General features: G+C 43.7%; 1 protein-coding gene across 1 annotated transcript in view; it reads right to left on the reverse strand.

Moving 5' to 3' along the window:
• Window positions 1-2144: 2144 nt before the first annotated feature.
• The window catches only part of LOC129693963 (chromosome-associated kinesin KIF4-like), a 30367-nt gene continuing 9807 nt past the window's right edge, over window positions 2145-22704 (reverse strand). The window contains exons 9-17 of the mRNA XM_055630685.1: window positions 21795-21854; window positions 21005-21187; window positions 20750-20853; window positions 19373-19517; window positions 18531-18641; window positions 17870-17953; window positions 9372-9472; window positions 3652-3781; window positions 2145-2699 (exon numbers count right to left, since the gene is read on the reverse strand). Coding sequence (XP_055486660.1) covers window positions 2523-2699; window positions 3652-3781; window positions 9372-9472; window positions 17870-17953; window positions 18531-18641; window positions 19373-19517; window positions 20750-20853; window positions 21005-21187; window positions 21795-21854 — 1095 coding nt within the window. The 3' untranslated portion in view covers window positions 2145-2522. The remainder of the gene's footprint in view (window positions 2700-3651; window positions 3782-9371; window positions 9473-17869; window positions 17954-18530; window positions 18642-19372; window positions 19518-20749; window positions 20854-21004; window positions 21188-21794; window positions 21855-22704) is intronic.

The following is a 22704-nucleotide window of genomic DNA, read 5'->3' on the forward strand; positions in this document are numbered from 1 at the left end:
ATGAGAAATAAGCTCCTGAGCTGCAGATTCTGCGCAAGCCTCTGGGACTGGGATTGTTATACTGAATAATCGACACCATGTCAGCATCCTTTTGAACATCCACTGGACTACAACACTTGTCCAGCATCAAGAGAAGTACTGCAAGGATAACGGGGAAAACCTACTCATCCGATACAGGTACTACGAACTGGAATTCCTGGAGAACCTTCATCATGATGAAGGATTCGGCTTCAGTGCCATCAACACAGCTAGAATTGCCCTGCCTGTTCTTTTTCAAAACAGCTACAGGACAACAGGCCATGGGGCCACTGGCTGGAGGTAAATTTGAAGGGTATTAAAACTCTAAACCCCTAGACTAGGTACACCTATAAATGGGATGTCACAGTGGTTACCATACTTCAGGGGATCCCACCAGCCAGAGCCCTAAACCTGAACCTTCTATGCACTAAAAAGTTATGTTTACAAATCATGGAGCATTCATTGTAGTAGCACATAATTGGCTCCAACTATCCTATTTCAACTGGAACACCATCCTCACAGCTTCAGACCAGATCTCTATCATTTGTCCATGGGATTTGGTCAAACGAGAACAGGAACACCTTATCCAGTCATAAAACCCGGGCTACCCGCCAGAAAACACGGGATGTGCCACGACCCTATTACATTGTATAGACACAACCTAATTATGCGAGGGAGATGAAAAGCCTTGTGGGTTGGTCACAAAACACCTTGTGGTCGGGTAACAAGCCTTTTTTGAATGGCTCAAGCATCTCTTTATTGCTCATGGGATAAAACTAACATGTAAAATTTGTCATCCCACAGGAGAAGCTTCCACGTCCACGGCAAAGAATGGACGTGCCTTGTAAACCACATCCTGGAACTACAGCAGAATAGTGGGGTAAAAAACATTCAGACTATCCTATCATATAAACTGTTGACAAAGCGTGTTTTTATTTGCCGACATTCTTCTAAAGAATACAGGTCTAACATTTTGTAGTCCTTCATTAGCCAAACATGTTCATCCCAAAATTCTTCAGTGATTTATTGTAAAAATGCCCATTGTTTTTTTCTATAAAAGGACTAATCATTGGTTGATTATGATAACACGCTTCCTCCCTCAAAGGCTTTGGCAGCGAGTGATATAAGCTGATACACGGTTTGAAATCACAGAGCTTTGAAATCTTCACGAAGTCACTCACGTGACTCCGAAGTAAAATAGTAAGATTAAACGAGAACTTACCAGTTTGAAGTTTGATCTGTATTTTATGAGGAGTTACGATGAGGGATTACGTGCCCTCCGCTCCCACCCTCATTACATGGATCAAACTGATAATTGATGTCTCTTTATTCTTTACTATGTTACTTCAAATACGTGTCTGTCTGTGATTCCACACCGCTGCTTTGAAGTTATGCCGCAATGCGTCCTGGGGCGGGCTTCTTCACGTAATCCCTCATCGTACCTCCTCATAAAATACAGATCAAACTTCAAACTGGTAAGTTCTGGTTTAATCTTACTATTTTACTCTATGCCAGGTCATCTATGTAGACAGCAAATAATTGGGGACTAATGACTATGCAGAGAATTCCACTGGCCACCTTTTCCCAGTCTGGAAAAAGACCCATTCATTCTGCCTTTTTTCAAATTACGAGTCTTCAATCCACATTAATTTCAGTCTGATGAGCTCTTATTTTGATAAATATGCCATTTATTGTCACTATACATGTACAGTGAAACTGAAAGCTGCTCGTACTCAGTGCATACATACAATTTAGCACAAAAAACAAGAAACAGAAAAAACAAAAAACAGAAGGGAGATGGGGGGGGGGGGAATAGGTGCACAAATTCTGCGGCGCTACATACATATATACATATATACAGATGGAAGTCCGTGTTGGGCGGTGTAGTCAGTGCATGTGTGAATTTGAATTTATAGTAGATATAATTATCGGAAAGCAACTATTCCTGAGTCTGTTTGTCCTTTTGTGCACTAGCCATGTGATGATAGATTCCAGCATCTTGCCAACAAGAGATATTAAACCAACTGGCCACTTATTTCTCAACTAATCTCCCTTCTTTGCCAAATCAAACTTGTAGATTTCCAATATTTTCAGCATCCTCTTGTGAATTCAAGTTTTGAAAAAAGGTCAAGCATTGACTCTGCCACTAGCCATTTCCTTTAAACCCCTTGGACACAGGCTGTCAGATCTTTGCAACTCAGCTGCAATTAGTCCCATTAGTTTTTGAGAATATTTGTAACAATCACCTTCAGAAAATGAGACATCTGATATCCTTGGGGAAACTAGCCTTTAAGAAATAATTTGTAGAGCAAAGATATCACAGAATAAACGCTAAATATTTATCTTGAATTGCCCAATTAAGAATCTGAAAAGTACCGATTTGTTAGCCAATATGACACAATATTCTACAACAGTACTATAGGAAGAATAAGCAGAGCCAGTTTGTCTAACAATTGTGGTTTTAGAAATGTAGACATGCAGCATGAAAACGGACTATTGGCACACTATACCTTCTCTCGATGTCGCTGTTCTTGTTCTAGAAGCTGTTGCTGATGTTCCGTCTCCATCTCAGTTATGCGGTTTTGTTCTTCGAATACATTCTTCTGTAACTCTGTACCATCAACTATAGTCTGGTTCAGTGCACTTGTCGTTTGGCTATGTGATACTTTAGATGACACCAACTTCAAAATAAGAGAAACAAACACATTTTTTTCCTCTTGAGGACAAAGAATCACTAAAAAAAAGTGTAGTATCAATCTTTGTGCATTTTATTCCCCATGACTAAACATAACACAATGGTTGATTTTTAGAAGGGTTACCACAATAGACCATGTAAAGATTAATAAAACAACAGCGATAAGGTAATTTTATTAACCAAGCCATCTCACCCAAGACATCTCACCTATATTAAGACATCATGGCAGAGTTTGGACGGAATTCAAATCCCGCTTGGAGTCATACTGTCGTTTTTTTCAAGCATACCCCACCTTTTGTAATGGATGTACGGCGGCAGGCGCTTACAATGCTAAAAATGCATTTCGTTGTCTGTACTGTACACTGACAATGACAATAAATTGAATCATTTCATTTCATTTCATTAAACTCATTATTTTTTTCAGCATATTGTTGAATCTTACAATTTAAAGGGCAAGAGTATGAGGTAGCACATACCTCATTAACATCAAGGCCATACACATCAAGAGCCAGCAGACAAAAATAGACATTTGGATAGGCAAATCGATAGGAACGATTTAGAGGGATTAAGGGCCAGACGCAGGCAGGACTACCGTAAATGGGCATCTTGGTCAGCGTGGGTAAGTTGGGCCGAAGGGCCTGTTTCCATGCTGTATGACTATGACTAAAAAAAACAATGCTCGTAGCCGGCAGTTAAGTCAGACACCGTCGAAGGTTAGCAACAGACAATGAGGAGGCTGGTGAATGCAGTGAATTGTGAGGGAACCATATCAACACGATCTGAATGGAGTAGTTCTGCCCCATCTACACCAGGTTTGGGTGCTGACTGTACATTAAACTTTTTGATGCAGTGGTTATTACACATTCAGCCAATAATGCACAATAGTTTAATAGCAACTGAACAGTGGGTTCCGCTTGACCACATTTATAGATTCTCACCTCTTTCATGAGCCACTTTAATCCACACTTTGCTTCTTCAATGGTGGCAATTGTATCCCATTGATGCTTCAGCCTTTCTTCATTGTCTGCAACCATCAACTGTTGTTGGAGATCAGCAATTTGAGCAGTCCTAAAATGAAAGAAAAACAAAAACAAAAGTTAGCCTGTCAGACCAGGCTAGTAAGCCAAAATTCTTATTGATTACTGGTTTGTTATCACACACGCCAATAACAACCCACCAGATCCATTAGTGGACTTAAGGGCCTGTCCCACTTTCATGACCTAATTCACCTCTGCCGGGTTTGCCCACAACTCATATTTGCAGCATGGTCGTTACGAGGTCGTAGGTAAGTCGTAGCAGGCCGTGATGTAAGTCGTAGCAGTACCTGCGCTGTAAGTATAAAATACACCGCGGGGCTTGTTTCCACAGAGGCCCAGGGAGCCGTTGGTGAGAGGGGAGGAGTACCTGCGCTGGAACCAAATCGCCAACGTTCCAGAGAAGGAGTCTGGGGGAAGCCTCTGATTGGTTTACATTTTTACATTTTTGCCCTTAGGTTAAGGATTCTGGGAGATAAGGGTACAGTATTTATTAGTAAAGTGTAACGGATAAAGTTTTGTGTTTTTTAATATTTAATATAGTTAAATTGGGAGTAGGATATGTCGGTGGAGATTGGCCCCGTGGTTTGCTCAGCCTGCAACATGTGGGAGATCAGGGATATGGTCGGTGTCCCTGGTGACTATGTTTGCAGGAAGTGTGTACAGCTGCAGCTCCTGGCAGACCGCATTGAACGATTGGAGCTGCGGTTGGATTCATACTGGAGCATCCACGACGCTGAGAAAGTCGTGGACAGCACGTACAGCGAGTTGGTCACATCGCAGGTAAAAGGTAAGAGGACAGAAAGGGAACGGGTGGCCAATAGTCAGCAAAGCACTAGGCAGGTAGTGCAGGAGTCCCCTGCGGTCATCTCCCTCCTAAACAGTTATACCATTTTGGATACTGTTGAGGGAGATTGCTCATCAGGGGAATGCAGCAGCAGCCAAGTTCATGGCACCATGGGTGGCTCTGTGGCACATGAGGGGGGGGGGGGGGGGAAGAGTGGAAGGGCAATAGTAATAGGGGATTCAATTGTCAGGGGAATAGATAGGCGTTTCTGCGGCCGCAAAAGAGACTCCAGGATGGTATGTTGCCTCCCTGGTGCAAGGGTCAGGGATGTCACTGAACGGCTGCAGAACATTCTGGAGGGGGAGGGTGAACAGCCAGTTGTCGTGGTGCATATTGGCACCAGCGATATAGGTAAAAAAAGGGATGAGGTCCTACAGGATGAATTTAGGGAGCTAGGAGATAAGCTTAAAAGTAGGACCTCAAAGGTAATAATCTCTGGATTACTACCAGTACCACGGGCCAGTCAGAGCAGAAATAGGAGGATATTGCAGATGAATACGTGGCTTGAAAAATGGTGCAAGGGGGAGGGATTCAAATTTTTAGGGCATTGGAACCAGTTCTGGGGGAGGTGGGACCAGTACAAACAGGACGGTCTGCACCTGGGCTGGAATGGAACCAATGTCCTGGGGGGGGTGTTTGCTACTGCTGTCGGGGAGGATTTAAACTAATGTGGCAGGGGGATGGGTACAAGAGCAGAGGGGCAGGGGGGTGTAAAATGAAGGTAGAAGCAATAGGTAGCAAGGTGAAAAGTAAAAGTGGCAGGCAGACAAAACCAGGGCAAAAATCAAAAAGGGCCACTTTTCAACATAATTGTATAAGGGGTAAGAGCGTTGTAAAAACAAGCCTGAAGGCTTTGTGTCTCAATGCAAGGAGTATTCGTAATAAGGTGGATGAGTTGAACGTGCAGATAGCCATTAATGATTATGATATAGTTGGGATCACGGAGACATGGCTCCAGGGTGACCAAGGCTGGGAGCTGAACATCCAGGGATATTCAATATTCAGGAGGGATAGAGAGAAAGGAAAAGGAGGTGGGGTAGTGTTGCTGGTTAGAGAGGAGATTAACGCAATGGAAAGGAAGGACATTAGTTTGGAGGATGTGGAATCGGTATGGGTAGAGCTGCGAAACAATAAGGGGCAGAAAACGCTGGTGGGTGTTGTGTACAGGCCACCTAACAGTGGTAGTGAAGTTGGAGATGGTATTAAACAGGAAATTAGAAATGCTTGCGACAAAGGCAAAGCAGTTATAATGGGTGACTTCAATCTACATATAGATTGGGTGAATCAAACTGGCAGGGGTGCTGAGGAAGAGGATTTCTTGGAATGTATGCGGGATAGTTATCTAAACCAACATGTAGAGGAACCAACGAGAGAGCTGGCTATTTTAGACTGGGTATTGAGTAATGAGGAAGGGTTAGTTAATAGTCTTGTTGTGCGTGGCCCCTTGGGCAAGAGTGACCATAATATGGTTGAGTTCTTCATTAGGATGGAGAGTGACATTGTTAATTCAGAAACAATGGTTTTGAACTTAAAGAAAGGTAACTTTGAGGGTATGAGACGTGAATTGGCCAAGATTGACTGGCAATTAATTCTAAAAGGGTTGACGGTGGATATGCAATGGAAGGCATTTAAAGACTGCATGGATGAACTACAAAAATTGTTCATCCCAGTTTGGCAAAAGAATAAATCAGGGAAGGTAGTGCATCCATGGATAACAAGGGAAATCAGGGATAGTATCAAAGCAAAGGATGATGCGTACAAACTAGCCAGAAAAAGCAGCATACTGGAGGACTGGGAGAAATTCAGAGACCAGCAGAGGAGGACGAAGGGCTTAATTAGGAAAGGAAAAATGGATTATGAAAGAAAACTGGTAGGGAACATAAAAACTGACTGCAAAAGTTTTTATAGATATGTGAAAAGAAAGAGATTAGTTAAAACAAATGTAGGTCCCTTGCAGTCAGAAACAGGTGAGTTGATCATGGGGAACCAGGATATGGCGGACCAATTGAATAACTACTTTGGTTCCGTCTTCACTAAGGAAGACATAAATGATCTGCCGGAAATAGCAGGGGCCCGCGGGTCAAAGGAGGTGGAGGAATTGAGTGAAATCCAGGTTAGTCGAGAAGTGGTGTTGGGTAAATTGAATGGATTAAAGGCCGATAAATCCCCAGGGCCAGATAGGCTGCATCCCAGAGTACTTAATGAAGTATCTCCAGAAATAGTGGATGCATTAGTAATAATCTTTCAAAACTCTTTAGATTCTGGAGTAGTTCCAGAGGATTGGCGGGTAGCAAACGTAACCCCACTTTTTAAGAAGGGAGGGAGAGAGAAAACGGGGAATTACAGACCAGTTAGCCTAACATCGGTAGTGGGGAAACTGCTAGAGTCAGTTATTAAAGATGGGATAGCAGCACATTTGGAAAGTGGTGAAATCATTGGACAAAGTCAGCATGGATTTACGAAAGGTAAATCATGTCTGACGAATCGTATAGAATTTTTCGAGGATGTAACTAGTAGCGTAGATAGGGGAGAACCAGTGGATGTGGTGTATCTGGACTTCCAGAAGGCTTTCGACAAGGTCCCACATAAGAGATTAGTATACAAACTTAAAGCACATGGCATTGGGGGTTCAGTATTGATGTGGATAGAGAACTGGCTGGCAAACAGGAAGCAAAGAGTAGGAGTAAACGGGTCCTTTTCACAATGGCAGGCAGTGACTAGTGGGGTACCGCAAGGCTCAGTACTGGGACCCCAGCTATTTACAATATATATTAATGATCTGGATGAGGGAATTGAAGGCAATATCTCCAAGTTTGCGGATGACACTAAGCTGGGGGGCAGTGTTAGCTGTGAGGAGGATGCTAGGAGACTGCAGGGTGACTTGGATAGGCTGGGTGAGTGGGCAAATGTTTGGCAGATGCAGTATAATGTGGGTAAATGTGAGGTTATCCATTTTGGTGGCAAAAACGGGAAAGCAGACTATTATCTAAATGGTGGCCGATTGGGAAAGGGGGAGATGCAGCGAGACCCGGGTGTCATGGTACACCAGTCATTGAAGGTAGGCATGCAGGTGCAGCAGGCAGTAAAGAAAGCGAATGGCATGTTGGCTTTCATAGCAAGAGGATTTGAGTATAGGAGCAGGGAGGTTCTACTGCAGTTGTATAGGGTCTTGGTGAGACCACACCTGGAGTATTGCGTGCAGTTTTGGTCTCCAAATCTGAGGAAGGACATTATTGCCATAGATGGAGTGCAGAGAAGGTTCACCAGACTGATTCCTGGGATGTCAGGACTGTCTTATGAAGAAAGACTGGATATACTTGGTTTATACTCTCTAGAATTTAGGAGATTGAGAGGGGATCTTATAGAAACTTACAAAATTCTTAAGGGGTTGGACAGGCTAGATGCAGGAAGATTGTTCCCGATGTTGGGGAAGTCCAGGACAAGGGGGTCACAGCTTAAGGATAAGGGGGAAATCCTGTAAAACCGAGACGAGAAGAACTTTTTTCACACAGAGAGTGGTGAATCTCTGGAACTCTCTGCCACAGAGGGTAGTTGAGGCCAGTTCATTGGCTATATTTAAGAGGGGGTTAGATGTGGCCCTTGTGGCCAAGGGGATCAGAGGGTATGGAGAGAAGGCAGGTACGGGATACTGAGTTGGATGATCAGCCATGATCATATTAAATGGCGGTGCAAGCTCGAAGGGCCGAATGGCCTACTCCTGCACCTAATTTCTATGTTTCTATGTGATGCTATTTGTTGGTACTCGTGGCATCAAGTAGGTCGAGGCGTTTTTCTAGCCTGATTAAAATGTCCACGAGTAAAAAAGGTTGTGAATTAGGACGTGAAAGTGGGACAGGCCCGTTAATGTGCTGAGAGTAAGAGGGAAATAAGCCTGATGGAAGTGCTCCGATATCTGCTACAGGCTGATGAGCCTATGCCGCCCTCATACAATGTAAGAAAATGTAATAAGACAATACTAGTCTGCCACAGGGAGAAAAAAAAAAAAAAAGGAACTGAAACTCAGTCAAGATGAGAAACCAAATTCATTTCAGTTAAGACAAGGATCATCCATTAATATAACATCTTCAAATGAAAAAATGTAAACAAGCTCAATACATTCTTAGAATTATTGGTGATCACACCAACTGTTGTGCTCATCAGAGCATTCACTGCAGCCAGGTTATGAACTTTGTCGGCGCACTGAGTGATTACAATTGTTCACGTTTGAACCAAGTCCATTTAAAATGCTCAGGGTAGAAAATGTTCTGCCAAATTCTCTCTTCAGCACAAAACTCCTTTGAACAATTTACTTCTTAGCAAGAGATGGCACCACATGATAGAAATTTCATTTAACATAATCTGGCAAAGAAATGTCTCTTAACAAAATAGTTTGCTTAATTATTTATGAAGGAATGTAAACCACCGGAACAGCAAGGGGTTTTGCAGGCAACATGACAAGAAGTTGAGGGACTTTTAAATATTAAGAATTTAAAAATAGGAAAATGGAATCTTTTAAGGGTTGTAACTATGTTTATCCTCCATCTCATAATTCAAAAAAACAGCGTGTTAGATTAAAATAAACGACAAGCACAAGTCTTTACGCCGAGATTGAGTAAATCTCACTCCATAGATCAAAATTTAATCCTCTACTGTATTCCAGTTATCATATTAAAAATATTACAAATCTATAACAAGAAAACAGTTGAAGTCCGGCAGTGGAATAACATAACGAACAGTTCTAGCACAAGTTTTAATATATTTCTACCAATTAGAGTACCTGAGTTCTACTTCTGTTTGCACTCTTTCAAGCTGCTCGTTTAAAGGTGGACTACAGATTTCAGTGCTTTGCATCAACTCAGCCAATGTAAAAGTTCGTCTCTACATTAAAAAAAAAACAGTACATTGAAGCCGAGGGAAACCCAGGAGTGAAAATTACTTGTAGGAAAACATGCCAATTATTTAGGATATACATTCCAAATGGAGAAAATTGTGCGGGAATAATGTTGAAATACAATTTAACAGAATTTGTTTTCAACATACGAATATCATAAATACTAAAAATTGGTTAGATTTACAAGACTTGTCCAAAACCTCGCGCTTTCTTTTACATTTTTTACTCAATGGGAATTTAATTGATGAAAAATATAATTTAAAGATTTATAGCACTAACATTTATAAAATTAACCTACAATAGTAATTCTCATTTCCATGTGGATTAAATTTAAGGATCAGCAGAGATAAATTATATTCCAAAAAGAAAAATGGCAATCTTAAAAACCTTGAAGATAGAAACATAGAAAATAGGTGCAGGAGTAGGCCATTAGGCCCTTCGAGCCTGCATTGCCATTCAATATGATCGTGGCTGATCATCCAACTCAGTATCCTGTACCTGCCTTCTCTCCATACCCCCTGATCCCTTTAGCCACAAGGGCCACATCTAACTCCCTCTTAACAGTCACACTGTTCAAATTTGGCTACCTCCAAACGCAAGAAAATAGTTGTTTTACATCGAGTCTGGACAATCTTTCATGCTCCTTTGGCTTAATGGCCTGTACCTACCCGTACATTAACGAACAGCAGCGGGATCACCCCGAAGGTGTTCACATAATCGCAGGGGACTTTAATAAGGCCAACTTGAAGACTGTACTGCCGAAATTCTACCAACATGTCAAGTGTTCTACTAGAGGGGTGAACACGCTGGATCATGTCTACACCAATATCAAGCACGCGTATAGAGCCATCCCCCTCCCCCAACTCGGCCAGTCAGATCATCTCTCCCTCCTGCTCTCTCCAGCCTACACCCCCCTCAGACGCAGTGCCAGGCCCACCATAAGATCTGTTACAACCTGGCCTGAAAATGCACTCTCCAATCTACAGGACTGCTTTACACAGACAAACTGGGACATATTCGAACACCAGGATCTGGAAACTCTCACAGAATCGGTGCTGGACTATATCAAGTTCTGCATCGGAAATGTGACTGTAGACAAAAACATACGGGTTTTCCCAAACCAGAAACCCTGGATGTCCAGCCAGGTCCGCACACTCCTCAGAGCCCGCGATGCTGCCTTCAGGTCAGGTGACAGAGCTCTGTACAGGGCTGCTCGAGCCGATCTGAAAAGTGGTATTAAAAAAGCCAAGGCGGACCATAAGAGGAGCATAGAGTCCCACTTGTCCAGCAATAATACACGGGAGGTATGGCGGGGCATACAAGACATTACCAACTACAGAGGCTGTGCCACAAAGTCAGAAGACCTGAGTGCGCCGCTGGCAGAAAAGCTAAATTGCTTCTTCTCCCGCTTTGAAACATCACAACAGCAGCACTCACCTGCTACAGCCCTGTTCCCACCCTCACCTGGCTCCTGTACTACCCCACTCACTGTCAGGGAGCACGATGTCAGACGGGTGCTCCTGGCAGTGAACCCCAAGAAGGCTACCGGCCCAGATGGAGTACCTGGTAAGGTGCTCAAAGCGTGCGCCCACCAGCTCACTGCCATCTTCACCAGAATTTTCAACCTCTCCCTGGCCCAGGCAGTTATTCCGTCCTGCCTAAAATCAGCCACAATCGTCCCAGTGCCGAAGAAGTCTCCCATCACCAGCCTTAATGACTACCGTCCTGTGGCCCTCACTCCGGTAATCACGAAGTGCTTCGAGAGGTTGGTCCTCCAGCACATCAAGGACTATCTACCACCAGACTTCGACCCCCACCAATTCGCCTATCGCCAAAACAGATCCACAGAAGACGCCATTACCGTAGCTCTCCACTCTGTGCTGAGCCATCTGGAGCAGGGGCAGAGCTACGTCCGGATGCTCTTTGTGGATTTTAGTTCAGCTTTCAATACAATCATTCCGGACATTCTCATTGGTAAACTGGTCACTCTCGGCCTCCCCACTCTCACATGTGCCTGGATAAAGGATTTCCTCACCAACCGGCCCCAGACTGTGAGACTCGGCCCCCACCTCTCCTCCACTCGCAGGTTGAGTACCGGTTCCCCACAGGGCTGTGTGCTAAGCCCCCTCTTATACTGTCTCTACACCTACGACTGTAGTCCGGCCCACAACAACAACCGCATCGTCAAATTTGCTGACGACACTACTGTAGTCGGACTTATTTCAAAGGGAGACGAGGCAGCCTACAGAGAGGAAGTCCTGAAGTTGACAACCTGGTGCTCAGAAAACAATCTGGCTCTGAACACCAGGAAAACAAAAGAGCTCATTGTCGACTTCAGGAGGCACAGCACCGACTTAGTCCCCCTACACATCAACGGCGAGTGTGTGGAGAGGGTCAACACCTTCCGGTTTCTCGGCGTCCTCATCTCCGCTGATATCTCCTGGACAGACAACAGGACAGCGGTTCAATCCTGACTACGGGTGCTTGTCTGTGCGAGGTTTGTACATTCCTACATGGGTTTTCTCCGACATCTTGGGTTTCCTCCAACACTCCAGAGACGTACAGGTCTGTAGGTTAATTGGCTTGGTATAAATGTAAATTGTCCATAGTGTGTGTAGGATAGTGTTGATGTGTGGGGAACGCTGGTCAGTACGGGCTCAGTGGGCCGAATGGCCTGTTTCCGTGCTGTATCTCTAAACCAAATTAAACAAATTACAAAACCAGGGCCAGACATGGCACAACAAACGTGAATAAAAGCATTACACCAAAATTAATTAAATATGCTACACATTTATTACACAATTATGAAATTTCAAATATAGTACCAGGAATTTTCATTATCAATCCCGTACAACAATGTCAAATGAATACACTAGATGGCAGTAAAATGCAAACCATTATTTAAATTACAGTCAAAATATCCAGTTTACAACCCAGCGGTATGAATATTGATTCCTCTAGCACCCTAACCCCTGCATCCCCTCTCTCTCTCTGTCCCTTCCCCACACAAGTACTTCTACCAGCTTCAAAACCGTCTTGTTGAGTCTCATTGTCTGTAACTCATTCGCATCCAGCCCACAGCTAACATGGACATTTCTTCCCATTAACCCTTTCTGGCTTAAGCCCTCCCTTCACCACCTCCAGTTTAAATTCCATTTGGAATATTTTGGAGGACCAAGAAACCAAGAAGCAAGAACCAAGAACATAGAAAATAGGTGCAGGAGTAGGCGATTCTGCCCTTCGACCCAGCACCGCCATTCAATATGATCATGGCTGATCATCTAAAATCAGTAACCCGTTCCTGCTTTCTTCCCATATCCCTTGATTCCATTAGCCCGAAGAGCTAGGTAGACACAACATGCTGGAGTGACTCAGTGGGACAGGCAGCACCTTTGGAGAGAAGGAATTCCTGCTCTCCAGAGATGCTGCCAGTGCCACTGAGTTACTCCAGCATGTTGTGTCTACCTTCTATTTAAACCAGCATCTGCAGTTCTTTCCTAGCCGTAAGAGCTATATTTAACTCCCTCTTGAATATATCCAGTGAATTGGCCTCCACTGCCTTCTGTGGCAGAGAATTCCATAGATTCACAACTCTCTGGGTGGAAAAGTTTTTCCTCATCTCAGTTCTAAATGGACTACCACTTAGTCTCACACTGTGACACCTGTCACTGGACTCCCCCAACATCGGGAACATTTTTCCACCATCTAGCCTTTTTCTAACCACGGCCTGTTCCCTTTATCATTTTTTTTTTTTGCATATCTTGCATTCATTTGTTCTATATCTTCCTCTATCACCATCTATATCTCTCGTTTGCCTTTCATAGAAACATAGAAAATAGGTGCAGGAGTAGGCCATTCGGCCCTTCGAGCCTGCACCGCCATTCGATATGATCATGGCTGATCATCCAACTCAGTATCCCATCCCTGCCTTTTCTCCATACCCCCTGATCCCTTTAGCCACAAGGGCCACATCTAACTCCCTCTTAAATATAGCCAATGAACTGTGGCCTCAACTACCTTCTGTGGCAGATAATTCCACAGATTCACCACTCTCTATGTAAAAAATGATCTTCTCATCTCGGTCCTAAAAGACTTCCCTCTTATCGTTAAACTGTGACCCATAATTCTGGAACTCCCCAACATCGAGTCTATCCAGTCTTTCTTCATATGAATGTCCTGCCATCCCAGGAATCAGTCTGGTGAACCTTCTCTGTACTCCCTCTATTCCCCCTGACTCTCACTGTGAAGAAGGGCCTCGACCCAAAACGTCACCTATTCCTTTTCTCCAGAGAAGCTGTCTGACCCGCGGAGTTTCTCCAGCTTTATGTTCTCAAATATCTTCATTGTGTCAAGTTTTGTTTAATAACATCGAACATTGTTCTTAAGTCCATCTGAATGCTTTTATTTTAAAGCAGTTTGGATAACAGTGAGACCCTTGGGTTTAACAAACCCACTCCCCCTATGATGTGACACAAACCTCAGGAAAATCCAAGTGTGATAAATCTAAAGTAACAGGCAGTTATTTGGGATATGAAACTGGATCCAATCCCTTAAGGGCCTGTCCCACCTGGGCATCATTTGCACGTCACGCAGGTGAAAGCAACAGGTGCCCTAAACTTTCTGAGGCACAACTTCATCATTGTTCAACTTCTGTCATGGAGAAGCTATACTTCACCCTCGTTAGACCTCATTTGGACTAGGCAGTTGCAGCATGGGACCCATACACAAATACAAACATTTCATCCATCGAACGTGTCCAAAGACAGGCAGCTCGATTTGTTACTAACACCGATGAGAGAGAAGCGAGTGTCACCAAACTTCTGAATTCTCTGGGGTGGAACCGTCTCCAAGACAGACGTGAAGTTCACCGTTTGACCTGTATTTACAAAATGTTAAATGGTCAGCTCGACATAGACTACAAGACCTACACCAAACCCAAACCAATTAGGAGCAGACGAGGGCATTCGATCCAATTTGTGATCCCAGCTACAAAGACAGATGTGTACAGCAATTCGTTCTTCCCCCGCACAATTAAAGCATGGAATAATCTCCACCCAACTATAGTTACCCAACCAGATGCAACTACATTTAAAGTAGCTCTTTCTTCCCAATAACCCTTTCTGGCTTAAATCCCTCCCTCCCTTCACCACCTCCAGTTTAAATTCCAGTTGGAATATTTTGGAGGACCAAGAAACCAAGAACCAAGGAAGTTAGTATAAACCGCGGCATACGACAAAATACATTTCGTGTACAACTTCTATTTTAAATTTAACAAGAAAGAAATAGAACGAGAAAGAAAGAACGAGAAAGAGAAAGAGTGAAGGAAGTAGTGATGTCAGACTCAGATTCAGATTCAGATTCAAACTGTATTGTCATTGTGCAGTGTACAGTACAGAGACATCGAAATGCAGTTCGCATCTCACCCAGAAGAGCGAACATAGAATAATCAGCAATAAATATATGTACGTACATACAGTCGTAGTAGTGTAATGTTTCCCTGTGATCTCCAGTTTCCTCCCACTCTCCAAAGACGTACAGGTTTGTAGGCTGAATGGCTCGGTGTATGTGTAAATTGTCCATAGTGTGTGTGGGGTGGTGTTAATGTGCGGGGTTCACTAGTCGGTGGGCTGAAGGGACAGTTCCCACGCTGTATCTCTGAACTAAACTAAACTAAACTCGCTGCCTGGGCCCGTTCTTGCATCCCCACTCCAGTCATTGTACTAGTTTCATTCTCGTCCTGTCGAGTTTCACTATCTGTGAAACTCATTATCACCTCGCCCACAGCCAACAATGGACCATTGTGGGCTCCACTTTTCCTTGATCCTTTTTGCATACCTTTCATTCATTTGTTCTCTGTCTCCATACTAAACTACCAAACTATCTTGTAGTGATCAAAATTTCGCACAGCACGGCTCAAGAACAGGTCACCACGTCTGCTCAACCTGCGCCCAAGATCGGTGTTGTAATGGGGCGTAATGTCGCGGGTAGGCTGATCTCTAACGGTCCCCCCCCCCCTCTCTCTCGCAGCAAGCCCGGGGGTCCCGCCGACAAACCCCACCCCCCAGAGCCGACCCACAGCCCCAAACATCCCACCCTCCCGCGCCCCCACCTGCCCCACAAATGACCCGGCGGCAGAGGCACTGGGGAGGGGGGAAGGGGGGGGGAGACGCATCACCATCCCCCTGGACCACCCACTCCCCTCCACCATCCCCCGGGGGGGGGGAGGTTTAGGAGGGGGGGGGGGGGGGGGGAGGGAGGGGGGGGGGGGGGGGGGGAGGGGGGGGGGAGGGGTGGAGGGGGGGGGGGGGGGAGGGGGGGAAGGGGAGGGGGGGGAGGGGAGGGGGGGGGGGGGGAGGGGGGAGGGGGGGGGGTCGGGGGGGGAGGGGACCCGGGGGGAGGGGGGAGGGGTCGAGGGGGGGGGGGAGGGGTCGGGGGGGGGGGGGGTTGGATGCGACGCACGGAACCACAGGTTTGCACGATAATCCCGCAGCTAATTCGTGAATGGAGGGGGCGAGAGAGGGGGAGAAAAGAGTTAAGAGGAGAGAGGAGAGGAGAGAATGAGAGGATTGGAGGGGGAGGGGGAGAGTGGGAGGAGCGGAGAGGGAGAATGGGGAGGACTGAGGAGGGGGGTGGGAGAGAGAGAGGGTGGGAGGTTAGAGAGGGGAGGAGAGAGAGTTGGAGGAGGATTCGGGGGAGGGGAGGGGGCAAATATTAGTCGCTGGGGAGCGTGTGATCGAGACCCATGGAAGGTCGGGGAGAGGAGGGGGCGTAGGGTAGACATCTGTCCCCGTAGGGCCCGAGACAGGTGGCACGGTGTAGACTGTCTTTGTACCCTCCCCCACCTCCCCTCCCCTCCCCTTGTGTCCTCCCCCTTCCCTCAACACAGTCACGCATGTGGGAGTCTCTTCACCCCCCCCCGCCACAGATCGATGTATTGAAATAACATTGGTCTTGCTCAACACTGGAGGTAGCGTGGGGGACATTGAATGAAGCGCCGGCCGGGGGCGGTGTACTGTCTGTGGGGACTTTGTACGTTCCTTCCTTCCCCTGTGACCTGCGTGGGTTTCCTCCCACACTCCAAAGACGTGCAGATTTGCAGGTTAATTGGCTTCGGTAAAAGCTACACATTGTGTGTAGGTGGTGTTGTGTAGGATGGTGTTAGTTTACCGGGAGAGGAGAGGGAAAGGGGATTGTCCCCCTTGGGGTAAAAATCATAAGTGATAGGAGTATAAGGCCATTCGGCCCATCAAGTCTACCCCGCCATTCAATTGTGGCTGATCTATCTCTCCCTCCCAACCCCATTCTCCTGCCTTCTCCCCATAACCTCTGACACCCGCACTAATCAATAATCTATCTACAGTGCCCTCCATAATGGATATGTAGATAAGGTTTCAGAAGTCTATGGGTCAAACAGGACCAGCCCAGTAGGCCAACATGGACAATGTGGGTCAAAGCACCTGTTCAAAAACTCTACGTGCTTGGTAGCATTACATCAACAAAAGGCTTTCCTTTTAGAAGGTGGAAAGAGTTTAGGGAAACAGAATGTTATTTAATTGATAGTTTATCTCCAATCAGTTCTATTATGAAGGCAGTATGTGCAAGGGTATTCCAATTAATTTGCTGCATGGTATATAGTCCACTAATGTATAGTTTTTACATGCAAAACAAAATCAGTGTTCAGGTGCATTTTGGTTGCACTGTATCTAAACTACTTGACATTAGCTGGAAACTATATTGTAGGCCATTAGCAATAAATGGGGTACAGGTAGTTCCTCATTTTTATAAATCATATTGGTAATAATGCAATTGATTAGGGAATGCCACTAACATTACCCTAGTAGCATTGATTATAACACAATCATAAAAACCTGCTTAAATACGTGTTGTCAAGGCATCCTTCATGTTCTACTATAATGTGATTTACAACACAAGGTTTTTTAAGAATGCAACTATTATGATTTTAAATGCAGAGCAATTGCACCTTAACTCTAGCAGCAGTCCCTTCCATTCCACGGTTCAATTATTTGCGTTTTTCAGTCGAGTCTTTCTGTATCTGTAATGCATCTCGCAATCGTTTGTTTGCAGCAGCAGCCTAGGTAGACAAGTGATAACATTATTAAGTTAATGCCATGAAAGCTTTATCGCCAAATATTGTTTGCAGAAAACGTTTGCCGAAGAGCGGATAAATTGGTAACTAAAGAACAGCTTTCAAATTGTCAATTGTGTCCCCTTTCTCTTGTACTACCAAATAATGAATATGGCAAGTAGATTCTGGGGTCCTGTCTATCTCATGGAGCAGAAATCAATTTCTTGTTCACAGGAGACGTCTGGGAAGAAGGGATCCAAATTGTTACTGAGGACCCAAAGATGCTGCTCATACTCACTTCCTCAGTTTTGCGGATTAAAGCATTTGCTTGCTGTTTGCAATCTCGTTCTAGTTTCAACAACTCGTACTGTCTTTTTCGATCCTGTAAGAGAAAGTATCTCATTAGTTTGAACACTGCTCTTCCTTTCCTACCTCAAGCCAATCCCCAACGATCCCAAATGAATATGGCAGACAGGATTCACATTAGAGGCAGAGGCCACTGAACTGTAATAATAATTTTATGCCACTACCCTTATCATTGCACAGTACATAGTGAGCGAGTAATTGCTTCTTAAAAATGGCTCAACGCAAGTGTTCAGCATTTAACCTTCTTGGATCATTAACAATTATTTCTCCAGCTGCCACATAAGCTCAACCTCATTGATCATAAAAAGGGGATGGTTGCACGTTAAAACAAACATATGCTATACATAGGATAGCAATAATTCATGAAGAACTTTACAACAAGATTACAAGCAAATTGAGGTAAAAAAACATACATATACACACACACATATAATATATACACACACCCTATGTTAAATGTGCTAGAGATACAAACGTCAGCTTTCCATAACGAACAAGCATTACAACAAACACAATGGCAAAGTGCAACTTAAAAGGTTGCATTTCCATTTACTTAACTTTAAATTCCCAATTTAAGCCATCAAAAATATTACCTTCTCCTTTAGCTGAATAACTTCCTTGTCATTTTCTGCTTTCAATCTTCGGGTCTTCTCACCTTCCTCTTTCATATGTCGCATCAGTTGCACTCGCTGACACTTCAATGCCTGAAAGAGACCAGTGCACCTTTCAGGTCATTCATGCAAAAATCAAATTGACAGCCATCAAGGCAAAGATGAGCTGCGATAATCTTGATTTAGAATGATTGATAATTTAAAACAAACTAAACCTCTAATTCCCCCACTATAAAAATGCACAAAGTTTACAAAGAGAAAGCCTAGAGTAAAGTAATCTATCCCATGCTTTGGTGAAGACTTGCAGCTGGGCATGGGAAATGGGTTTGACTGTTTGGCACCCACCTCCCAGGGCCACGTTTCTCATGCTACCTTTAAGCTCACCAGGAAATCTTAAGCCATTTTGTAACATCTAAGAGTTAAAAGTGGTCATAAAGCCTGCCAGTCTGGCACCAAAGTCCCAGAATTTGCTGTATCCCCCACTCCCCCCCCCCCCCCAAGTTAAATGGGAAGAAACTACACCTTGAGACCAAAATGTTGATTACACTCTTAAAACTGATTGCAATGGTAGTCATCACTTCTGGTGAGAATCCAAAAACAACCAAAATCTGATGTATTCCTGAAACAAGTTTTTTTAGTTTTTGTTTTTTTAAAGGACTAAGATTACAGTTTTGCTGAGGCAGGAACTCCAATGAGGTTAGGAGGCAGGAACTCAATGGTTAAATTGGTAGCACACAAACATAACAGCAGAAATAGTCATGATTTAAAAAATATATATTTCTAAATTTTGGTTTTGATACATTACCAAAGATAGATTTTTTTACCTGGATCTCTTGGTTCAGTTTATTAACAGTGCCTTCTGCCCTCTCCTTGATTTGCAGGATTTTTGACTGCTCTATCAGCTTCTTTTTAAGGTTTGTCATTTCAGCTTCCAACTCCTGAAGGCGTTTCCTTCGACGTTCACGAACTCTGAAAACAGATAGGAGAAAAATAAATCCATAAGGCCTGCATGGAATCATAGTTACAGTTGGCCATACTTTGCAAGAATGGCAGAATTTCTCCCCAAGAAGGACAAAGTGAACTAAATGGATTTTTAGTAGTTATCTTTACTGTTGTGTTTTCTAAATTACAGATTATTGAAAGTTCAATTCTTCAATTGCCATGGTCACTGGATTACTGATCTGGTAACCATAGCCAACTTCCACTGTAATCTTCAATCCTCCAAGTAACAAAGCTATCAACCTGAAATGTTAATACTATTTCACTACATACCGCCTGCCAGCACTCTGCTTCACCTCAGATTTAACCCTCCTGACTAGGCCAGTGCCAGGATAAACAGCAACCATTAAGTGTGGAGACTTTAATCTAACTACCTCTCTGTAAATAACTTAATTAAACAACTTGCTAACCTTTGACACTGGCCAAAGATACTCCTGCCATGTCCTCAGCTGCTGCAACCACATACCCTTACCATACCAACCTTGCCATACCAAGTTGAGAGCCTTTTCCAAAATGTGGCACCTTGACCAAATAAAAACACAGGATCCCACACAGTTGCAGCCTGGATGTTTCATGTACCATTAGAAATTAATTATTTAATCGATCTTTAAACCAAGGTTACAGACTAGCCTGGAGACAAGTGATACAGGCAAACCTAATCTGGGCATTGGTAAGCAAGTTATAGCTCTATAGGTAATCTTCTGTCACTTTGCTGATAGTCAAGGGTCAACTTGCAGGGCAGGAAATTGAAATGATCAGCTCTCTTATTTTTGGTGTATTTCGTGAATAGGACACGATTGGACAATATTCTTCTGGCATGTATGCCCAGTTCTTGCATCATAAAGGTCTTCACAAAAATTGCTTCTCGTCAAGTATTCAGCTTGTATTTTGTTGTAAAATATCATTCATATATTCCAGTAAAATGGAAGGGTCAATAATGAGAAGACGGTTTCAAAATCCATTCATACTCAAGCACTTCTATTAGTTCTTGCTTGGAAATGAAATGCTAAAACAAAATTGAAATTTTCCAATTTGTCTCCAAGATAAAATCATCTTGGCACGTTGACCTTTTACGCACGTTAGAAATACAATAAAAGGTTTGATTCTTCAAGTTGACAATTTGATTCTCATTTAAGTTCCTCAAATCAAAATGTCTGTCTTAATTATCTTTATCAGAATACAAAATCCCAATGTTAACTAACTTGGTTGCATTGGTGTCTTTCTTTGCACTGCGCAGCGCCAGCACCAACTCTTCTTTTTCCTTTTGCAGGGCAGAAACTTCACTCTCAAGCGATTTGATGCTGTCCTAGAAAAAAAAAAAAATCAAATACATTAATGAAACATTCATTATAAACGAGTAGGTTTATTACACAGTAATTGCACAATACTTGCAAGAACATACAATTTCAGCTAAAACGTTTGCAAAAAATACAATTCACTTTCTCATTAAAGCTTACCAGACACACGACATGAACAGGCTCCATTTCACAGTCACTCTGGGACATTTTCCGACCGAGTTTTTCTTTAAGTGCCAGTACTTTATTCAGCTCCATCAACTCTTTATACATTTGGCATTGCCTCAGCGCAAGACTGGCCACAAAAGGATCAGAATCCCGCTTTTCTTTTAAGACTGCATTCTCCTATTAATACAGAAGCATTTCTTAAGTTATCAAGCAGTGCTGCTGAAGGCACATTCATACAAGGTTAACACTGCAAGACTAATTCGAAGCAGTGTCACATAGAAGACTAAGCTTTGGATGTTTAAATGCTGCAACAACAGTTGCATTGTTTATTTTCTTCTTTGTGGATAGGTTTAAGAGGAAAGATTAGTTAAAATTCCAGAACATTTTTATGCCTAAAAGCAATAGTTTAATGCAAACTTTCAAATATTTCTCCAAAAGGATAATAGAACGAGAACAGATAACACTTATGTCTGAATTAGACAAAACAGCGTCATGTAGAGGTCTACATGTTGTGCAAACACTCAGTTTAATAATTAACCGATACAGCCCCGTCGCTCATGCGCACATCAAGTAAATATTTAACTACTACTGCGCCATCGTTAGTGAGCACACACGGGTTAAACTCCAACTGTGTATCCTTTGAATTCCAACTTCCAATCCTTTGAATTCCAACCGCCTAAAGGCGTGACTGGTCGGCCCAGAGCACGGCCGGTCCACACGAGCAGTCGAGCCCGACCAACGACGGTTCGATACCAAAAAGACTCAGCCCGCCACAGTCACTTACAGTCATGTGTTCTTCAACATCCATTCCCTCCAGTTCAGGTGCAAGTTCTTTACATTCATTCTATACATGAAAAAAAATAATTAAAAAATCAAACAAAACGTTTAGGTAAGTTGTTTCCAATTCAGAAAGTATTCAGACCCCTTCACGTTTTCCATATTTTGTTACGTTACAGCCTTATTCTACAATGGATTCAATTAATTTTTAAAATCATCAATCTACACAATAACCCAGAGTAAAAAGCAAAAACAGGTGTTTAGAAATGTTTGCAAAGTAATTAAAAAGAAATACCGGAAATGTCACATTTACATACGCATTCAGACCCTTTACAGTACTTCGTTGAGGCATCTTCTGCAGCGATTACATTCTCAAGTCTTCTTGGGTATGACACTAGAAGCTTGGCACACCTGTATTTGGGTAAATTCTCCCATTCTTCTCTGCAGATCCTCTCAAGCTATGTCAGGTTGGATGCGGTGCATCAATGCAGAGCTATTTTCAGGTCCCTCCAGAGATGTTCAATTGGGTTCAAGTCCGGGCTCTGGATGGGCCGCTCACGGACATTCACGGACTTGTTACAAAGCCACTCCTGCTTTGCCTTGGCTGTGTGCTGATGATTGTTTATCCTGTTGGAAGGTGAACCTCCGCTCCAGTCTGAGGTCCAGAATGCTCTGGAGCAGGTTTTCATCAAGGATCTCTCTGTATTTTGTTCCGTTCATCTTTCCCTCGATCCGGACTAGTCTCCCAGTTCCCACCACTGAAAAAATATCCCCACAGCATGATGCTGCCACCACCATGCTTCACCGCAGGTATGGTATTGGCCTGGTGATGAGCGGTTCCTGGTTCCCTCCAGACGTGAAGTTTAGCATTCAGGCCAAAGAGTTTAATTTGTGTTTCATCAGACCAGTGAATCTTG

The sequence above is a fragment of the Leucoraja erinacea genome, unplaced genomic scaffold, assembly GCF_028641065.1.
Source record: "Leucoraja erinacea ecotype New England unplaced genomic scaffold, Leri_hhj_1 Leri_504S, whole genome shotgun sequence".
NCBI lineage: Eukaryota > Metazoa > Chordata > Chondrichthyes > Rajiformes > Rajidae > Leucoraja > Leucoraja erinaceus.